The sequence below is a fragment of the Lutjanus erythropterus genome, chromosome 12 (assembly GCF_056507025.1).
Source record: "Lutjanus erythropterus isolate fLutEry1 chromosome 12, fLutEry1.hap2, whole genome shotgun sequence".
In the NCBI taxonomy this organism is placed as follows: domain Eukaryota; kingdom Metazoa; phylum Chordata; class Actinopteri; order Lutjaniformes; family Lutjanidae; genus Lutjanus; species Lutjanus erythropterus.
In genome coordinates this window covers 28,271,564-28,291,563 of record NC_139328.1, presented here as the reverse complement: position 1 = coordinate 28,291,563, position 20,000 = coordinate 28,271,564, and the positions used below count along the sequence as shown (strand labels likewise).

Sequence of the window (20,000 nt, the reverse complement as noted above, 5' to 3'; positions counted from 1 at the left end):
TAATATAACTTCTACACTTTTATCATTAGATGCAGTATACAGGAGTTACAAGATCATGTTTCATTGTTCATGTATAATGTGAAATGAAATGAACTGCTTACAAACAAGGCTGGGTCAGATTACTTTGAAAGGTCACTTACTGAATGCAAATTACATGGCATTTTTTGTCAGAAACATAATCCACTAGTTTACAAAAAACGCAATATAATCTGATTATGTTTGGATTACTTTAAAATTAAAAAACAGTAAAATAAGCACTTACTCAAATGTTCATCTTAGATTTGTAGATGTAAATTAAAAGGAATACAAATCCCATTACCCATAAATCATTATTAAAACAAACAAAAAATATTAGTTCAGTGCAGCCTGGCATTGTGAGAGGTGTAACTTACTTTGATATAGAGTTGAAAATATTTGTCATAAATATCATATCATATTTACAATAAAAATGTTTCAGATTATTTCTTAATTGATTTATTAATATGAATTATGAATCATTAATATGAATTATTTATGATTCAAATATTTGGCCATTTTATCATATTTAAAATAAAGAATGTAGACAAGTAATCCTTGGCAGTGTAACTATAGCCTAAACTAATCTACACATTTTATCTACCGTACAAATGGGTTGAAAACTCTTGTGAAGGGACACATTTGTGTTTTATCTCCCACGTTTATTAGTTACTGAGCTGCCTGAACACCACTGAGCCGGAGAGTGTGGGTGGAGACGAAGGGAAGACACCAGACACTAATTTCAATTATGGAGTCCATCTCCCACTCATTTCCATCTCTGGTAACCTCACAGAAAACTTGTCTCCTACACACGGGACTGACCAACCCACTCATCCACTGGCAACACTAGATGGAAGCATCATGCATTATCAAGAACTGAAAGAGATGTTTTTAGGGGAATTTATTACTTTGACTTGGATGTTAAGTTCAGCAGATATCCAGTTTCTAGTCAAGTCAAAGATTGTTCATTTCAACAGTTTCAACTCCAAACTCTAAATATTATATTAGCCTTTTAAAATCCTATATCATCGACTTCTAAATGTTTTTGTATTCTCTTGTTTATTTTGTGATGTTAGCAGTTTGGACTTTGATTTGCTAACTTTTCTTAAACTTTCTGCATGATATCTACACTACCATCCAGCACTACCAGTCACAGGTAAGAGAACATTTTATGCAACAACAAAATATGCAAAAGAAAAAATAGAAGTTAATAGAATTTAAGCACCTCAGCAGTTGGTGGCCTCTCAGGTGCCAGTGGTTTACGTTATGGGGTTCTGTCCTCAAACAGAAGGCAAGCCCCAACAACGTGACTGAACAGATTCATGTCCACTAAACATGAGTAATACATGTCCACACACAGACACTTATCATTAAGTGAGAGAGAGAAATTTCCCATCTCTTGGCTTAAACGCTGACGACACAGCAGGAATGACTGAGCTGTTAGGAAGTGCTCATTAAGAAGCACTATTAGATTAAGTGACCTGAATGTTTCTGTGTGCACATATATATGTGTGTGTTTGTTGAGTCTTTAAGAGCTTTCCATTCCCCTAAATTTGAACCTGTACAATGTGTGTGCTGTGCAGCAGAGATATTAAAGGAAACCTTTGTTTTGTTGAAAATAAATAGACTAGAATGCACAGAAACTGATGCTGGTATCATATACTGAGGGAAAATACATATCCATTAACATATAAGGTGAAAGAAGGTAATATCTGACAACAATTAACACATAACACATCATATCTCTGTCTCTGAGGTAGGGCAATTTTGAATGTAAAGCAAAAAGCTTGTGAAGTGAATGCAGTGATACTCAGAAACTGTATCGTCAGTGAAGAAAGGTGTCAATGAACCCCCAGTGCCAAACATATTTGTCTGGCCAGATATAAACAGTAGCGAGCTGCTGGTGTGTGGTTTCACATTCACACTGTACCAGACATGACATAATGCTGCAGACCTTTTTATAAAAACACCACATCTCTGTGGTCACTGCGTGGTAAGTGGGTTTCAAATAGGAGGCTCGACATTCAAAAGATTCTGACTATGGCACAAACACACAAATATGTACACACACACACAAACGCACACACACACACAGGGGGCTGAGGAAGCAGATTACTCTAGCTGAGGATGGTGCCAGAGGGGGAAACAGACAGGTGTAATTATAGACGGCCAGCACCGTCCTCTAGGCACCACGACTTCCACTAAGAACAGCCAACACACACGCACACACACAGAGTACTGGCAAGGCCTGCTCAGTATTCTGTCACACACTTCATTCCTCTTGCCTGTGTGTAGGTGTATCACAGTTGGAGTAAGCTTGTGTGCAAGATACTTTTTATCTTCCAGCCTTTATTTAAAAGAAGTGAACGGGTGAAAATCAGTTGTAGGGGTGTGAGATGATATCGATAAACTTGAGTAGTGCGATGTCAGGTTTTGTTATACTTTTTACAAAAATAGTCAAAAACACTGCACTGTGATTTGTGATTAGAGACGTAGCCATTCACTTTTTTCTGTTCCAACCCAATATCTAAATTTGGATATCTGCTGATGCCAATACTATACAGATACCAGCGCTCTTTTTTCTTTATTATTATTAGCATTGTTATTATTATTATTACAATTATGAAGGTTACATAAGGCTGTCACTAAACTTCAGTCTGAAAAGTTTATGTAGTTTGTGTAACTTGTGTAATGGCGTCCTTCAACCCCTGTGAGGCACTGTATAATTCTGGCTAGTCACATGTGCTGTCATTTGCATAATTTCCCATTAAGTATTGCTGAGAGTTTACGTTTGCTATTTCAGTTCCAAAACGCAAATGTTCATTTTTGTCATGCGTTTCTCAAGTGTTTGTAATGTGTATGCTGGTTTGTTGTTACATCGTGAATGAGGTGAAAAGTGTCTTGATTTGCGTTGCATAGCGGTGTCTTTACTAACAGAAAACACATGGGATTGGTAATGTGAGTCCCATACCCGATGAGTATCTTACATTAATATAAGGCCCCAGTAATGATATTGAATTGGATCGGTCCCATATCTAATTATGAGAAATGCAAAGATTTGTGGCAGCGGTCCATTCTGTGTTGTGTTTAAACCCCCCAACATCTAGGTAGCAGTGTTTTTATCTGTCTTCGCTATTCTAATTGCTTAAAAAGTCAAAAGGATAAAAGAGTTTATACAATATATACATATATACACAATATATCACTTTGCTTGCAGGACTGTAATGTAACATAGTATGATACATAGTTTATCACCAGATTCTTGCCAGGCTTCATTCTGCTTCTTTAAGGGAGAAACAAGATTTCTGTGAATGCAGCATGTTCCGATTATGTGTGTCACCAGCTCTTGTGACTTTTCTGCGTGTATGTGTCTGAATGCGGACGTGGAGGAATGTTTCCTACAGATGTTTATGCATTTGTAGAGGACATTCCAGATGTGTTTTTTTCTTTCGAAAAGACGTCACAGAACCAATTGACAAATCACTGAGACCTCCACCATAATCACCACAGACCTTCGCACACATACAGTACACAGTCACTAAAGCCATGAGTGCGTGTCACACACAAGCAATGTCTTGACATTATGTTTACACTATGTGACCATTCACTAGAGCGATTTGGACTAGTCTGCTGTGAGACTCAACTTATTTGAGACTTGAATGCCTGAAGACTTGACTTGGTGACCCATAAATATTGAGGAATATACGTCTGTGCCACATTTGTCATTTGGAGCACTACCAAACTGTCATGAATGATTAATAACATCACCAGGATGTGCACATCGTCTCCAAACGTAACAAATGCTTTCAGCTGCACTCTAAAATCAGAAAAATCAGCCTTTCATCATGAAATTATGTCCTGTAATTATGCCCTGTTTTTAACAAGATATTACAGTTGGAGCCATCTACTGCATACAGAATTTGTGATTTCTAATAAAATGTTTTTGTGTAAATGCTGCCATAGCTTAATAAAAAAAAAATGATCGTAATTGCTGAAAAGTTTAAAATTACAGTAACACATCTTTCATCTGTGTGTAACAGTTCATGCATTTTATAAACACAACCAGGACTGCACTTAATCATCCTCACACAGTAGTATTGAGTTCACTATGACATCGCTGTGGTCCAGTTAAGGCTGAATTGTAGAAGATGTGTCTATGTTATTATAATTGTCTTCTCATAGAATAATTAAGATGCAAACATTCATTCAGCAAGGTGTTGGAAAATGTGATCATATCGTCTGAACAGGTGGAAACTGTGGCCAAAGTGTAAAGTTTCTACTACATATTGTTCATAAGTTCTTGCGTTCACATGAATGTGTCGACACAGACAGACAGACGCCATCGCGGCGAAATGTCAAGCATGTTCCATAATAAATGACTCCTGTGTGTGTGTGTGTGTGTGTGAGTGTGAGTGTGTGTGTGTCTATGTCGTCACCTTGCTCATCCAGGACTTGCGCTTGCACATGGCTTTCCTTCTTTTCACAGCTTCCCACAGACGTCTCTGTCCTTTATCAAAAAAATTAAAATAAAACAGTAATTCAGTGATGGTCAGTGCTAAAAACATAGACACATCAAGATTGAATCAGGAGGAGCCACAGAAGTAACAAACATATACTATATTGAATATCAAGTAACCTCCCAACTCCCAATGGAGGACATACAGATACTATATATGAGAAGAGTTTCAATTTAAAAAAGCAAATACAAGAAAGAAGAAAAGATGGAGAGCCTAGAGCAGAAGGACCACTTAAAAGATAGAAAATATATAGTGGACCCTCTAATGCGTGACCCTTGGGATAATTTATGTTTAGTTATAACACAAGATAAATGTCTTATAAAGAGATTAGACTAGTTTTAAAAATATTTGCACCATGTCAACACAGAATACCCACAACATAGATACACATACACATCAGGAGAGTGTGTTTCTTACACTCTTAGTACGTACATACCATGACTGGTGGAGAGGAAGATTTATATATTTATTAATAGTTATAATTTGTTAGATTAGAACATAATTCCTTGAACTTTGAAGCCTTTTTTAAAATAAAAATTAATTTAAAGAATTAATTTGAAAAGTTTTCATAGACCCCCCTGGCAGAGAACAGTGGGCTGACTGGAGGAGAAGAAAGATGTGAGTGAATACATGAGCAGGAGAAGTGGGTGTAATTAGTCTTAAGCGGCTCGGTAGCTGAGGCCCTGAGGGCTTCTGTAACTGGATTTTGAACATTACTGCTGCCATCCTCTTCTCACACACACACACACACACACACACACACTGCGCACACATACTGCGCACACACACCCTGCACAAGACAAAAGACTTGGCGCTTCATGTGTCCCCTTCCCATTGTGCCTAATTACCAGCTGTGGCTTTAAAACGATATTAGGGGTGTTAGTGATGGAGGATTTGCTCCTGCTATGCCGAGGGTGAGCCAAATGACACACTGTCATTACTGCAGACAAAAGTAACACTTCAGGCTATATATAGATGTATTATAGTCCCTTACATAGTCATACAAAAGCAAAGAGAACACTGGAAAGACAATATTCATTAAACTTTGCTTTTAATCTCTCTGCAGTGTATAATTAATGGATACAAATGACATATATGAGAAAGAATATGATGATGATTAAATGATGATGGAAAGATTACATGACTCTGCCAATCCTGAGGTGTATTTGATGATCAGAGAATAGAGAGATGCTGAGGAAACAAGTGCTGCCGAGTTATGATTACTCAAGAAGGGTGAAGAGAAGCAAACATTATGAAAACAAGTCAAGCAGACACTAGCAGGCTTGGCAGCTTCTAAAATTCCCTCTCTGATCTGCCAAATGGAGTTTTACACCCAAATGACCTTTGTTTATCTGCCAGAGTGACTTTTGAAGAAACAACCAAGAGACAGTTGAAGATTACCGCAGTGTCTGTCTGGTGGTCCATTCATTCACAGTCTTGAAAGATATAAGTAAAAGCACGACTAAAGGGCTTTTCACACTGCATATTTGTAGCCCAGTGATATCCCTAGCCCTGGGCTAAGAATATGAATGGCCCCTTTTCACACACACATTGTTAGCCTAGGGTTAAGCTAAGCCTGTGAGCTAACCCTGCTCCACAGCAGGGCCAACAAGCTCTAGGCTAAAGTCAGTGCCCACTTTGGAAAGTGCCAGGATTGTGCCAGTGTGAAAGCTTTCTTAGCCTACAGCTAACAGCTGTCTTTGCATAGGGTGACGTGCAATATGGAAAGCCCATTAGAGTCTACAGCCATGCTAGCAGGTCTGTAATGGTGTCCTTCAGCACAGCAGTGCTGTTGGCAGTGGGTAAGGACAAACTTTATGAGCTGAAGTGCAACCAAGCATTTTAAATGTCCTGTAAGGAGTTCAGTTAGATGCTGTTACAGGTTGTGGGTGAAGCTCTAGCTATGTTTTGTAGTTTTCTAGGGTTTATCAAGTTTCCAAAAAAATGCTGGTCATTAGTTCAACTAGTTACTTTGCTGCCATTTGATAACAGCTTAATAATAAAATATTTTGTATAGGATCAAGTAAATATTGACCCTGGGCAAGTAGATTTCTGACCCATTTTTCCAACTGGACAAGTGAGAAGACATTACGTCGAACCTTGGACAGACTATTACTCTGAATCAGGGATGATATTATAAGATATTCTGATTTTTCAAGCCTACCAGGGAGTTTTCCAGCAGGGACTTTTCCAGCTGGGTCAGGAACTGAACTGAACAGCTACCACTGCAAATGCATTATGTCAGTCTAATGTGTCTCTTAATCAAGACTGTTTTCAGGATTTCAGCAGAACTAACTGAATTTGGTCTTTAGGCAGACTAGACACTAATGTTCAGGAACACATACTGTGCAAACAAACACAAAAACCTACACACACAGACACACACACACACACAGAGACACACGCACACAGACACACACGGTTTCTCACCAGGTCGACCCATGCCGATCTTCTCCAGGTCTTCATTCTTGACGTAGTCGAAGTGTGACAGCCGCGTGACGTTAAGGTCATCTCTGATCCGCAGAAAATACTGCTGCAACTGCACCTCCATCAGCAGCTCCAGCAGCCATTCTGTGCCCTCCTCACACTGCATACTACTGCCCAGTTTCTGCAACACACACATAAAGGAAAACAGAAAACTGAGTCAAAAACATTCAATATTCATTCAACTGTTTTCTCAAAGCTTGGTCACAAACCTGCAAAATAGAGCCAGATAGAAAGTCACTGAGCAACAATCAAACCATTCTTTTCTGTACAAAAAGGAGGAAACTGAGCTCACATCCATTGTGTGCCCGTCTGTAACTGTTTACAGCTGACTGAAATACCTGCTTAGACGCTCAGACATTTACATCAGAGTCCAGATATATAAATATGTGTAAACACTCCAAACACATACACACTGCTGACTGGGTTGCCCAAATTGAGATCACATAAACAAGGACATAGAGGGCAAGGGGCCAAATATAGCATGAGCTGCCAGTCAGTGGGCCAAAAAAACTAACTGTGCACTCACTTTACTTACAAATTATGAAGCAGACATTGATTACACAGATCTGTTAATGTACTGCTTAATCTGCAGTTTATCTTCTTCATAACATTCCAGTGACAGCCAAATAGATTCATAAGTAGTCTGGAAAGAGAAGGTAGTATTTTGGGCAGATACGTGAGATGAATGACGCACATCTGGTGTCCATAAGTGTCAATGAAGACAAATGGGAGGCTCCTAAACAACCTGACCACAACATATATGCTACATCCCTGCATAAGGCACTGAGTCAGGCCATCAATCTTCCATGTCAAAACACACCAGCACAGCTTAAAACACCATCCATCACTGTCTACTTAATGTAACAAGCTGAATCTAGCACAGAATTTAGCTGAAATTCAGCTTAAAGCCTGATGGGCTTCTTCATGGGGCTGTTAGTCAAGATGATGGAGTTCAATTGAGAATAAACTTGCCCACATTACTTGCCCACCATCCCCACCATCTAAGTTTGTTATCAATACTTTGTCAGACAATGGATGCTAACATTGTAAACTGAAAGTTTCTGCTCCCTACAGTGGCAGAGTTGCAGCACAGAGTAGCAGGAGTCAGATTTCAGATTTCCTTGCCAACTGGATATGGTTGTACAGATTGAAATTCACTAGTAGGGCAGTCATACAGAGCCCCAGCATCGCCAAACAGTGGCGTGTGCAGGCAGACCGCTGTGAGTATTCTGTTGTTCAATGCATAACCATCAAGGAATAATTAGGTGGTGGCTGATTTGTCAAAACTAAGGCTAACTTAGCTAAACCAAGCTAGCCCTGACAAAGAGCTAACATTACAACTGGCATGTACTTAGCGTTAACCTTTCTTTCTACCTGTGGACAGCTACAATTGTTGGAGTCAGTGTAGGGGGTGTTCGATAGACCTGCAACTGGAAACTCAATAATGAACCAGCCTTCTAAGCCATATGTGTCAAACTCAAGACATGTGGGCCAAATACATCCCAGATCAATGAGAGCTCGAAAGGATGCAATTCATGCAATACAATCCTATGCTGCATTATGGAAGTACAGTGTCCATAAAGTACATTACTGTCCCAGACTGCATCCCAATTTTGTTTTCCAGGCACTTGGGTCTTAAATTTGCCACCAGCTCTTTCAGTGCAAAAGTGCTGCTATGGCCCAGGTTGAAATTGAGTTTGACAACTCTGTCCTAAGCATTCGTTTTGTTCAAAGAAAGGGGAAGATCTAAAGATCTAACATTAAAAACCAAAGTAAGTGCCAAAATTATACAAATATTGAGTGTCATCTCTCATATGTTCCACGATCTTTTCTTGTAAAATATCTGGTGTAATCTGTAACACCGTTGTTGTCCTGAGTTTATTAACTGGTGGGACAATTTCTTCACTGTGACATCCTTACAAGGCAGTAAAGAACTTTGAAGATGAACCATTACAAAGCTTCATCTACTCCTCTATTACACCTGCTCACATTGGGCCACAGGACTAATCCCAGTGTCAACGGGGAAGTGAACCCGTAAACCGACCTAATCAACACAAGAAAAAATGACAAACATTCCTAATCCGCAGCGGTTGACAGGAAGATCTTTAGGTTGGATGCTCCGGGGTGTAGAGGTCACTGCACTGGGTGGTAATTAGACTCTGTGAATGAGGAACTTCCTGTGCTGGCTGAGCCAAGGTTACAAGGTCCAGAGGAAAGTGTCAGAGGGGTCAGAGCTTCCTCTCTGTCATTTCAACTTCTTAATGGGCTTGGTTAGAGGTCACTTCCTATTGCTTAATGACCATGACCTGAGTAGTCTCACACATATACACACCTAATGTTGGGCCATAAACACTGGAAATATTTCTACTGTGTCTTCTCAATGGGAGGATTAAACAGAGTTTAAAAGTGAGTGGTCCTGTATTTTCCATGAATTTCTGATGCGAGGTCTGACCGAGGCCAGTCTGCTGTGAGGGCTCAATCCCCCAATGCTTATGCCAGATGTCTGTATCCTGATACAAATTCATTGCAATGCACATAAAAGTGGGTCAGCTGATATCTCTTTAGCTACATCCAAACATGCAGCTTTGGCTCTCCGAGTCAGCGGGAGGCTCCGTCCACTGCGACAGGTTTAAATGAAAATACTCTGAGCTTGTTTCTGATCAAATGCACTCTAAGTCTTTGATGTTAGCTGGGAGAGTGAAGCAGCAGGTCCAAGCCTGTTATTAACCTGTCCAGCTATAACATAATGACCTGCAAGATCCACTTTATAAAGACGCAGGCTACACTGAATGCCTGTTGTGCCTGTGGCTTTAGGATTAACCACAGCTGCAGTCATTGAATCCATCTCCATATTTTGCTGCATCATGCCCGACTCTTACCCTGAGAAAGACGATACAGCGGCCTGTTTGGCTGGTCCACTACTGCGCTAAGCTGTGCTGAATGCTCTCCTGCCATGTGGCATGTTTATTTGATCTGCATCTCACGCTATTAGGAGTTTCAAGCTTAAGTTTTCCCAGAAAAAGTTTAAACAAACTGTTTTCAAAACTCTCTGACATAAACGTGTCCAGCAGGCTGACTGATGAGTCACAGCTTAACTAGGTGTCCCTGTACACCAGGCAGCAACACTGGATAACATCTCAGTCTTAAATGATGACTCCCACACTTTGCACATTGAATTTAAGCTTCTTTCTTCTGGGTGGACGTTTATAGTCTCCAGATAGTCTCAAAGCATTGGAAATAGACTTGTCCCAGCAGCCATCAGTCAGATGAACAAGTCCTCGCAACACTGCAAAGATGCTGTAATGTTTATGTATTATTTGTTGTCTGACTTAGCCTCATTATTCATTATAGGAGTTACTGATTGAAGTGTTTATTATTATTTCTCATTCACTGAGTCCTTGGAACCTTTGAGTACTTTCACCGTATTTGTCATTGTCGATGTATGTAAATCAAATCTACCTAAAGGTACAAATAGACTAAACTAAATCTTCTTTTGCATCCCTGAAAGAAATATTTTTACATAAAGGACAACATATTTCTGTATTTCTGCATACACCATGTCCACCATCACCCGCCAAGCCTGATCTTCCCTGGCAGTCAACATGTGAGTGTTATTTCACTGCACGGTGCCAAAGACGTAAGGCAGCTTCCTCTTGGGCCTCTTTCCATGATAGTGTCACATCTTAGGTATGAGGGGTCAAAATCAAGGCGCTTAAGCCCCTCTATCATATTTCTCTGTCAACTTGCTAACTAATTTACAAAACTCATTAAACATACATATATGTATTATGTTTTAAACTTTTTTGGACAGGTGCTGCACAGAAATAAGTTGTCATACCTTCACTGTAGAGGAGGTTTAGATGGGTTGTGTCTAAGAACATAATTACTGTCACTATAAAATGACATTTTCAAAGGAGAAAATTGTGAACACTCGTTTCTTATGTAGTCATGTGCAAAACATTTTGTTTCTTCCAGATGCTTATATTGACTTCTCCTGTAATGGGATGAGGAGGAGACCATGCATTGTGGAGGTGTGAGGTCAGCAGGAGGAAAGCTGCATTCAAACCATCAGGTGTGAACTGTGGCAGGAGTGTGAGGAATCCAACCAGAGTCAGAGGTCCAGTATTAGCACTCTAAATTAAGGCCGCAACTTACGAATATTTTCGTTTTTCAGTTGATGCTGTACTTTGTTTAATGTGTGTTTTTCAAAGCACAGCAATCAATCATGGTTTCAATGATTTTGGTTTTATTTTGAATGGTAATACTAATTGTCTGAAATTTTAGCGTAGTTTATCGTGAACCAGTAATCGTTCTAGTTTCAAATGAACCACTAAGAGTCGACATTTCCTGCTAGTAGATATGGTAGACTAGGTAAAAAAAGAGACAGAAACAAGTGTGACACAGGGAGAGGAAAGAGGGATGTAGGAACTCAGATGCAGAGAAACAACATGATGTTCCTGCTGAGAAATGCCTCTGGCCTGAACTCATTCCTCATGGTGGTGGAGAAATGCACACACACACACACACAGACACACACACACACACACACACACACACACACACACACACACATCTCCTGGCCAAAGCCATGTCCTGTATCAGATCTGTTCTGCTCTAACATCCTGCTGCAATAACAACAACCCTCCCAGAGGACGGCCAGTCCAGCTGGACAGTCCACACACGCACACACACACACACACACACACACACACACACACACACACACTCACACACACTATACCATATTCATGATACAAATGCTAAATTCAAACATCTGTGTAGACCACATGATCTTGACTATAGTTACAACTCTCCAGCTCATATTTCCAAGTATTAAAACCCGTCAGTGGACTAGACATCAGGCAGACACCAGACTTACTCGATATACGTGAAAGTGTGCCAGGAAGGGGAATGACTTTTTCAGCTTGTCAAAGCGTCGCATCCTGAATTCCTTCGTCTGGGTGAGTGTAGGTGCATAAAAAATATGAGTGTGTGCTTTAAATGTCCAGAGGTGGCTGCTCTTCTTTTAAACCATTACCAGGGTCCTCCCAGTTTGACGTTCCCAGTCTCTGAGGGAATTCTAAGAAGCTCACGCACTCCTTGGATCCGGACCCGCAGCTCCGAACCCGAGAGAGGGAAGAAAAGCTTCCTACGATCCTGTATGAAAATCTACTACATTCCATGGCGGGGCAAGCGTCCAGTAAGCCCCTTGTTTAGCTTCTGCTCCCTTGAGAATGCAAAGAGGCGTTCATGTAGCACTTAAGTGTGCAAAAGAGAACTTCAGGAGTCTTATAATGTGTGAAAAAAGGGCTGTGGAGTGATTAAGAGCTGCTGTTTGCAGCAGAGAAAGCCACCCAGCTCTGCCCTGTGCCCAGTCCAGCCATGTGTCCTTCTCAGACAGCAGTGAGCCAGTCATCCAAACTTGCAGAACTTCACAAATAAGTCACTCCTCCTTCCTCCCTTCCCCTTTCTCTCTCTCTCTTACACACACGCACACACGCACACACACACACACACACACACACACACTCAGACTCCCCTCTCTGTCTCTTTCTCTCCTAGACTCTCTTTGCGCATGCAGCTACTGTCTGTTTGCTTTTCCATCCTTCCATCGAGCATGGGGCTAAAAATAGGAGCGACTTCTCCCCGATTCAGTTGCTCTCCACTCGGGCGGGCAGCAGAGACAAGAGAGCCAGAGTGAGTGAGTGTCTCTGGTTGCAAATTTTAGTAGAGATGTTGCAATCTACTTTTTTCAGTTCCGATCCAATGTAGATATTTGAATTTGCTGATCAGTATCTGCTGATACCAATGCTAAACCAAACTAATCTTTAGTCTGGAAAGTTTCTGTAGTTTGTGTAATGTAACTTGCATATTGATTACTTCAACCATTGAGGGGTGCTGTAGGATTGTGGCTTGTGACAGTCACATGTGCAGCTGAGAAACGACCCTCATGTAATTTCTCATGATGCATTACTACTTTTTTTCAGTTACGATCCAAATTTGGATACCTGCTCATATACCAGAGCTCTTTTTTGCAATATTTATTATTATTAGTGGTAATAGTTAGATTATATGTGGCTAAAACTTAGCCTCCGTCAGAAAAGCTTGTGTAGTTTGTGGAAGGTAAGTTGTTTAATGGACACCTTCAACCATTGTAGGCCACTGAAGGACTGTGGCTTATATTCACATGCAGCTTATAGGCAAGAGGACAGAACTTATTTTCATAATTTCCCATGATGCTTTGCTGAGAGTTTAAGTTTGCTATTTCATGTTCCAAAATGCAAATGTTACTTTTTGTAAGTGTTTATCACATGTTTGTGATTTGTCCAGAACACAGCTGTTTCTAGTGGTGATTTATGTTGGCAATTGTCATTTTGGGGCTGGTTTATTGTTACATCATGAATGAGGCAGTTATAACAGTTCATCACTCCAGCTATATGGTGGCTCAAGAAGTTGAAACATGTTTCCCTTATATTGCATGTAAGTGCAGAATAGATGTGAAAGTCATGAAACAGCTGTCAATTCAAACTGCTTACCATAGTGTTTACTACTAGAAAGCACATGGCGTTGTGGAATTTAGATATGAATCTGTAACATGAGTTCAGTATGAATGTTTGACATCAATGTCACGCCATGATACAGATATTGGTTTGGATTGCTACCTTCTTTCTCCCACTTTCTCCACACCTTCTTCCTGCAGTTTTCTTCCCTGCTCTTCTCCTCACCCTATCTTTCTGTCCTCTCACCCCCCTCCTCTCTTCTCCCTCCTGCAGGCAGTCAGTCAGACGGTCCGTGCAGTGCAGAGCAGTGCGTGGTGCAGAGGACAGAAGCTTCATGGTATTCAGCCCGGAGGAGCATTTGATCCAGGGCCAAAGGGTCACATTCAACTGCAGGATGGAGAGCTTGTTTCCTGTGATGCAACCCCGCAAACACACACACACACACACACACACACACACACACACTCACACACACACACACACACACACACCATCGAACACTTCTTTCCCTTCTCCACTGCACAGTATGGTCTCATATCTGCCTGTTTATCTTAAAATTCACCACGGTGGAGATATTTCCCTTTGAGATTTTTAGTTTGTCACTGAAACTGAAAGTGAACTTGTGATACTTTTGTGGTCTGCAATTTGGGAATGAGGCCCATTTCTAAAAATAAATTATAAAACAATGAATGAACTTCAATGTTAAGATATTCATCTTACAATATATAAAAATGTTTTTTTTTCTCTTAAATTTCTTGTAAAAAATGCCAGACTTAGTGGTTTGTTAAGTTTGCCATTTTATGTTACATAATGCAAAAGTTATTTTTCGTGTTATTGTTTGTTAAAACCATGATGGTTTATGTTAGAAATTGTCATTTTCTTGCTGCCATTAATGAGGTGGCTGTTGCGTTTTTTTAAGGCCTGTTGTATTTTTCATATTTATGAGTGCTTGAGCCTTACTTTAAATGTCTTTAAGGGGCTTGATGTCACTGAGAACTGCTTCTTGGCTGTGATTCCATACTGCTTGCCACAATATGTTATTTTATTTTACTCTCCACAATTACCTTGCGACCCCCATGGGGTCCCGACCCCTAGGTTGAGCACCACTGAATTGACTGATAAACGATTGATAAGTTATTTGAAGCAGTATCCGATGATGAAAATTGTTGCAGCCCTACACACCTGACTGTGATTTGGATCATTTAATCATTCATGTGTCATTTAAAGCCTATAAAGCCTGTATTTTAAAGGGCAGCAGTGGCTCTGCAGACTGAATCCACTTATCTCATGATTACAGTTGAACAAACAGGAGCCTGTTGGCCAGTGAGGATTAAAAACACAGAGGCAGAAGATATCTGTCAGTGGGCGACTAGTACTTGAAGTTACAGATGAAAATAAAAAACAATTATCTTAACAGGACTTGCTCACCTGACTTAAGTCAACCCCTCGTCTGTCTCACTGATGTCTATTCTGTCTTTTACCACTGACTGCAGCATAAAAGTCTCTAACCTCACCCTTCTCCTCCCTCCTTTACTCCTTCATTAATCTCCTCCCTCCCTCCCTAGGGTCTGGCCAGCCCGTTGCATTTTCTTCTTTATTTGGTGCTGCCTTTTATTTCCTGCCTCTAATCCTCCAAAAATGTTATCTCTCTCCCCCTCTGCTGACTATAAACAAACCCTTACCAGCTGCTTTTCAGACCCTCAGTAGCAGCAAGCCCCCTCCTGTCCTGTCTCCTGCCAAACGCCATTAAGCTTTTGGTTTTCTAATTTCACAGCTTTTTGTTCTCCCTGCTCCTTGCTTTTCTTTGCTCTTTGCTAGTTAATCAGTCTATTCAGCTTTTGACTTGGCATTTTGCTTTTTACTTTGGATGTTTTTCCTCTCCTCTCTCTCTCATTCAAAGTCACTCTCTTCTGCTTTTAATTAGGGAGAGTTGAGTTTACTAGAGGAAGGAAGGGAGGTGAGCAAGCGGTGGAGTCACGGAGGGGAAGGAAAGAAAACAACAACAACAAAACAAGGATGTTGTTAGAAAATGTCTGGCTTTAAAGACACGGTTTTGTTTATGAGTGTGTTGCCTCCATTCACAACAAGATTTTACTTAACTCATTTACTATGAAGGCATTCAATCAATTAATCTGAGGATGGAATTTCTCAGGATCTGTCAGAATATCATGAGCAATTTGTACTTACTTACTATGTTTTTTTTATCAGTTTGTCTCAATGACACACTTTAATTAAAATGTCATTATAAACACTACAGTAAAGATGTCATTTAAGCAACATAATGTAACTATTCAACTTTAAAATAACATCTTTAAAATCACTTTATGCTTGTTTTTGCACTATGTAACTTTAGTGGCTGAGTCGTAACAAGTGCGTGATGCTTTCTAGCACTAAGTCACACACCACCAACTATGTTTTGTTGAGAGACTGGATCATATTTTAGTGAGAAAAGTTTTCTGGTTTTCCCTCTGATGTCCTCCAGCTGCTCTGCCTTGATTCTCTGTGCTTTCCTGTTTGACATAAAGTAACCACCTACTGCTGGTAGTTCATTAGCTCATTCATTAACTAATTTATGCCCCCAAACGATGTTTCGAACACTCCTGCCCATATAATTCCATGCTTCCTTTACATTGGCTTTGGAAGTTGTCAGTCTGGCAGTAAATGTGCAGTTTAGGTTTGAGTTTGTCAGTGAATAAAGGCCGCAGCTTCTCAAGACCAAAGCCAAGCTCCTGAGTGTATGTTCACGGAATACCGTCTCTGTGATGATCAGTCATAGATCATTAGAGCTTAACTCAAATACTGTCATAATACTGCATACCCCAGTAAAATGACAGAATGGTATAAAGATATGAAATAAGCCCATGCCTAATCCACACCCAGAGAAAGGGTGGTGAGGTCAAATCACAAATGCACATGCTGCCAAACTGTTCCAACACTCCTTCATATATAGTTTGTTGCAGAGTCATTAGGCCTCCTAAAGGCCCACAGTATCTACACTAACTTTTACTCTTCTTGTGCTTCACAAATGTTTTATGAGAAATAGCTGTTGGGGCTAACCAGCCCACTGTCCATTATTTCAAGAGTTTAAGTGTGGATTCCCCCCAGACTCATTCAGCCATCAGTTGTCTGATTCTCACAGTCACTCAGATGCAGAGGTGACGTCACGATTCTGGCTCTAAATCATCAAGCACACAGGATGTGACAGGACATTAGGGAGGGGAAAAAAAAGCAAAGACCCTTTCCTGCCCTCACGCTCTCCTTGCTTTGCAACCACACACACACACATACACAAACACACATGCACACACACACTCCCTGAAACGAGTTATGCTATTAATGGCATAAAAATTCCCTAGTGTCCACATGATCTCTGCTCTTTTTAACCATAAGTTGGCTAATGTGCTTTGGGAAGGAATGGGTCACAGTAAAGTCAACTATATTGTGATGGCAAGTAGGATAATAATGTTTACTTAAGTACAGAAGCAGTTATATAACTCACATGACTATGAAACAGATGATTTAAAATAGGCCACATTCCTTCAAATCAGCAGCAGGACAAAGAGCCTGTAGCTGATCGTGTAACTGCGGAGTTTAAAAAGTGAAAATAAGCCTTTTCCAGAAAGAGCATCTAATACAACAGAGAAAAAACTAAGCCTCCATGCAGGTGTGTGTACAGTGACTCAGGCTCATCTGCAGCTGACAGTACAAAATACAGACAAGGAAACACTTTAAAATCACTTAAGACGGATCAGGGGCAGTAAGAAAGACAGAAACCTCATGGAGACAGTGGAAGGTGAGGTAAGGATTAGTGCAGCAGGGAGCTGAGTGTGTGACAGAGCAGTGTTTACTGAACGGTGCATGCAGCGCATCAGATACACAAGTTACACCAGTGTTTGGTTGTTTTAAATCGGTGGAAGGAATGTGTCATGGTAACGTCAGCTGCCTCCTGACTGAGCAGATTAAACCGATACGATTAATGGTCAGTGAGTTGACCTGCAGCTCCACTGTGACACCACTAGGTAGCACCAGTCCTATGGTGTCTGTGAACGCTCAGCTGGGTGGATGAGTGGTCTCAGCATTAGGACACGCAATGATTGCACTGTATTCATAGTGACATGATCAGGATTAATCCAGTCAGCAGAACAATGAAACACACTTCAAACTATCAGCTTTGATTCATATTTATTCCGGTGGTAAATTCAAATATTATTCACTGCGTAGTGATTGGCATTGACTGTAAAGTACAACATCTATCTTGCTCCTTCAATAAAACAGTCAATTGTTTTCCTGATTAATAGTTGTCTGAAAATGGTGAGAAATGTCAGTGTTTCCTAAAGCCCAAGATGATGTCCTGAAATGTCTTGTTTTGTCCACAACCTAAAGATATTCAGTTTACTTGCATAAAGGAGTAAAAAAAACAGACAATATTCACATTTAAGGTGCAGAGAGATTTTTTCTAAAAGTATTCTCAAACCAATTATTCAATTACCAAAATAGTTGACAGTAAATTTAATAATAACTTTATAATCAATTAATCATTGCAGCTCTAGATACAGTACCAGTAATAGTCCACAAGTCGTAGGCACACAAAGATATTTATCCTTTTTTAATTAACAAACTGCAGACAGTGCTGGTACATCCTCTTTTTCCTCTTTGTTCAGTACAATGACATGCCTTACTAAGTGTTTTTACGTGTATGCAAGTATCATAATCAGATTTTTGGAGTATCATGGTTATGATCTTCACAATAAACAAAATAACCTGGATTCAGAAACCTGTATGAGCCCTTAAGCCAGTTCTGAACCAGGATATAAGCTGCTGGGGCTGGACATGTAAACACCTTATCTGGGTTTCTTATCCTTCTAAGCCATCTCATCTCAAAACTTAAAAATGTACATAGTTCAAATAAATAATGGTGATTTAAGAAATATTTTGCTCATGTTCCAACATTTCTATTTGATGTTGTTTTTGATTTTGTTTGTTTTTTCAATTTTGATTTGTGATTTGTTAACTTATGCAACCTTTTATCTTAGGCTGTTCAGATTTTAGGTATACAAAGCATTTGAAGACACTCCAGATAGACACTCTGACAGACATTTCTATTTCAAAGTTGAAAAGGTTAAAGTGGTTTGTTTCTAATGGATGTTGAACTTGTGTCTGACTTGTTTGGTCCCTCACACTTTCAATGAAGCAGCTACTGCAGGACTGTGCAGCTGCTTCTATTTGGCCTTCATCTCTTTCTTGCATGTACACACACACACTCACACACACACACAAGCATGCGTGCGCACAGACAGTAGCATGACTCAATGGCTGTCAACTGGAATATGAAAAGGATGCTAATGCTGTAAAGCCCAAGTTAAATGTCCGACCGTGATTAGATTGTATTATCGTGAATTGGCATCAAATTAGTGGCCTGCTGGCTAATAAGATTATGAAGAACAAAGCACTGTGTGAGGTCTGCATTATGTCTGAGTATAGCACATACACGCACACATTCAGCTTGGTTTTGTAATATGATGCTCACTGTACACAGACAGAGGCACGCAGAGGCATGTGCTCACATCGGCTGGATTCACACTGACGTATAGTGTTGGGAATTAAGAAAGCTTAGTGGATGCGGTCGGATGCGCTGCCAGTGCATTTCTAAAATAAGTTGCAACCTTTTGGTGGCAAAACATCAATATGCGGTTTCGAGCCGGGTGCCAATAACTGGTGGAGCAGAGTGAAGGAGTAGTAGAACAAACATCATTAATCCCTCTTACAACTGTGTAAGCAAAATATCCACGCACAAACAGACGATGCCTCTGACGGAGGCCTGAATGCACAGACAAACAGAGATGCGTCATTCCTGATCTCACAAATAGGAACCCTCTGCCAAAGTCTGCCTTTTACGTTCTTCTTAAATCCCTCCACCATCCTCAGCACCTCATCATTCACACAGTCAGGAGAGGAGTGGCGCTGTGCGGTGGTGGGCGTTGTTAACAAGAGCCGACTGTGGGAATGAATAAAGTTCTGGATATAAACACAGTGCTTCCAGGCGAGCACAGAACATATGTGTCCCCTTTTGGTAGCTTGGCCTAATATGCATAATGCCAGACTACCAAAACAACCCCTACTAACTGCGTCCTGTCGCCTCTGTCCTGAGCCATCCCCTTTTGATCCCCTAAAGCTGGTTAAGAGGGAAAAGGAGGGTGTGAGTGAAAAATGTCGGACAAATGTCATGACAGACCTCCTGCAGACAGTCAACAACATGTCAAAAGTCTATCACAGCGTGTGATGCAGTCAGATAAATGGAGATTATTTATTCAGGGTGTCACAATTCTCCAAATCCACAATTCAATTTGACTTTCAATTTTAAATGAGAAAGCTGTTATATGTTTAATGTAAATTATCATAAAATGACAGTAACATACCATCAGAGATTAAGGAAACATGCTAAGTTGAAACTCTGACTACTCTTCAACATTGTCCTCCTCTG

At 40.4% G+C, this 20,000-nt stretch overlaps 1 protein-coding gene across 5 annotated transcripts in view; it reads right to left on the bottom strand.

Annotated features, from left to right (window-relative positions):
• Nucleotides 1-20,000, bottom strand: part of tnk2b (tyrosine kinase, non-receptor, 2b) — a 74,656-nt gene that overhangs the window by 19,976 nt on the left and 34,680 nt on the right. For 4 of the 5 annotated variants that reach the window (XM_084732343.1, XM_084732342.1, XM_084732344.1 and 1 more), the window contains 2 exons: nt 6,963-7,140; nt 4,452-4,522 (listed from right to left, as the gene is read on the bottom strand). In XM_084732343.1, coding sequence (XP_084588469.1) covers nt 4,452-4,522; nt 6,963-7,125 — 234 coding nt within the window. In that variant the 5' untranslated portion in view covers nt 7,126-7,140. Of the gene's footprint in view, nt 1-4,451; nt 4,523-6,962; nt 7,141-11,898; nt 12,471-20,000 lie in introns of those variants that run through there. The other variant, XM_084732341.1, reaches the window with a different exon arrangement.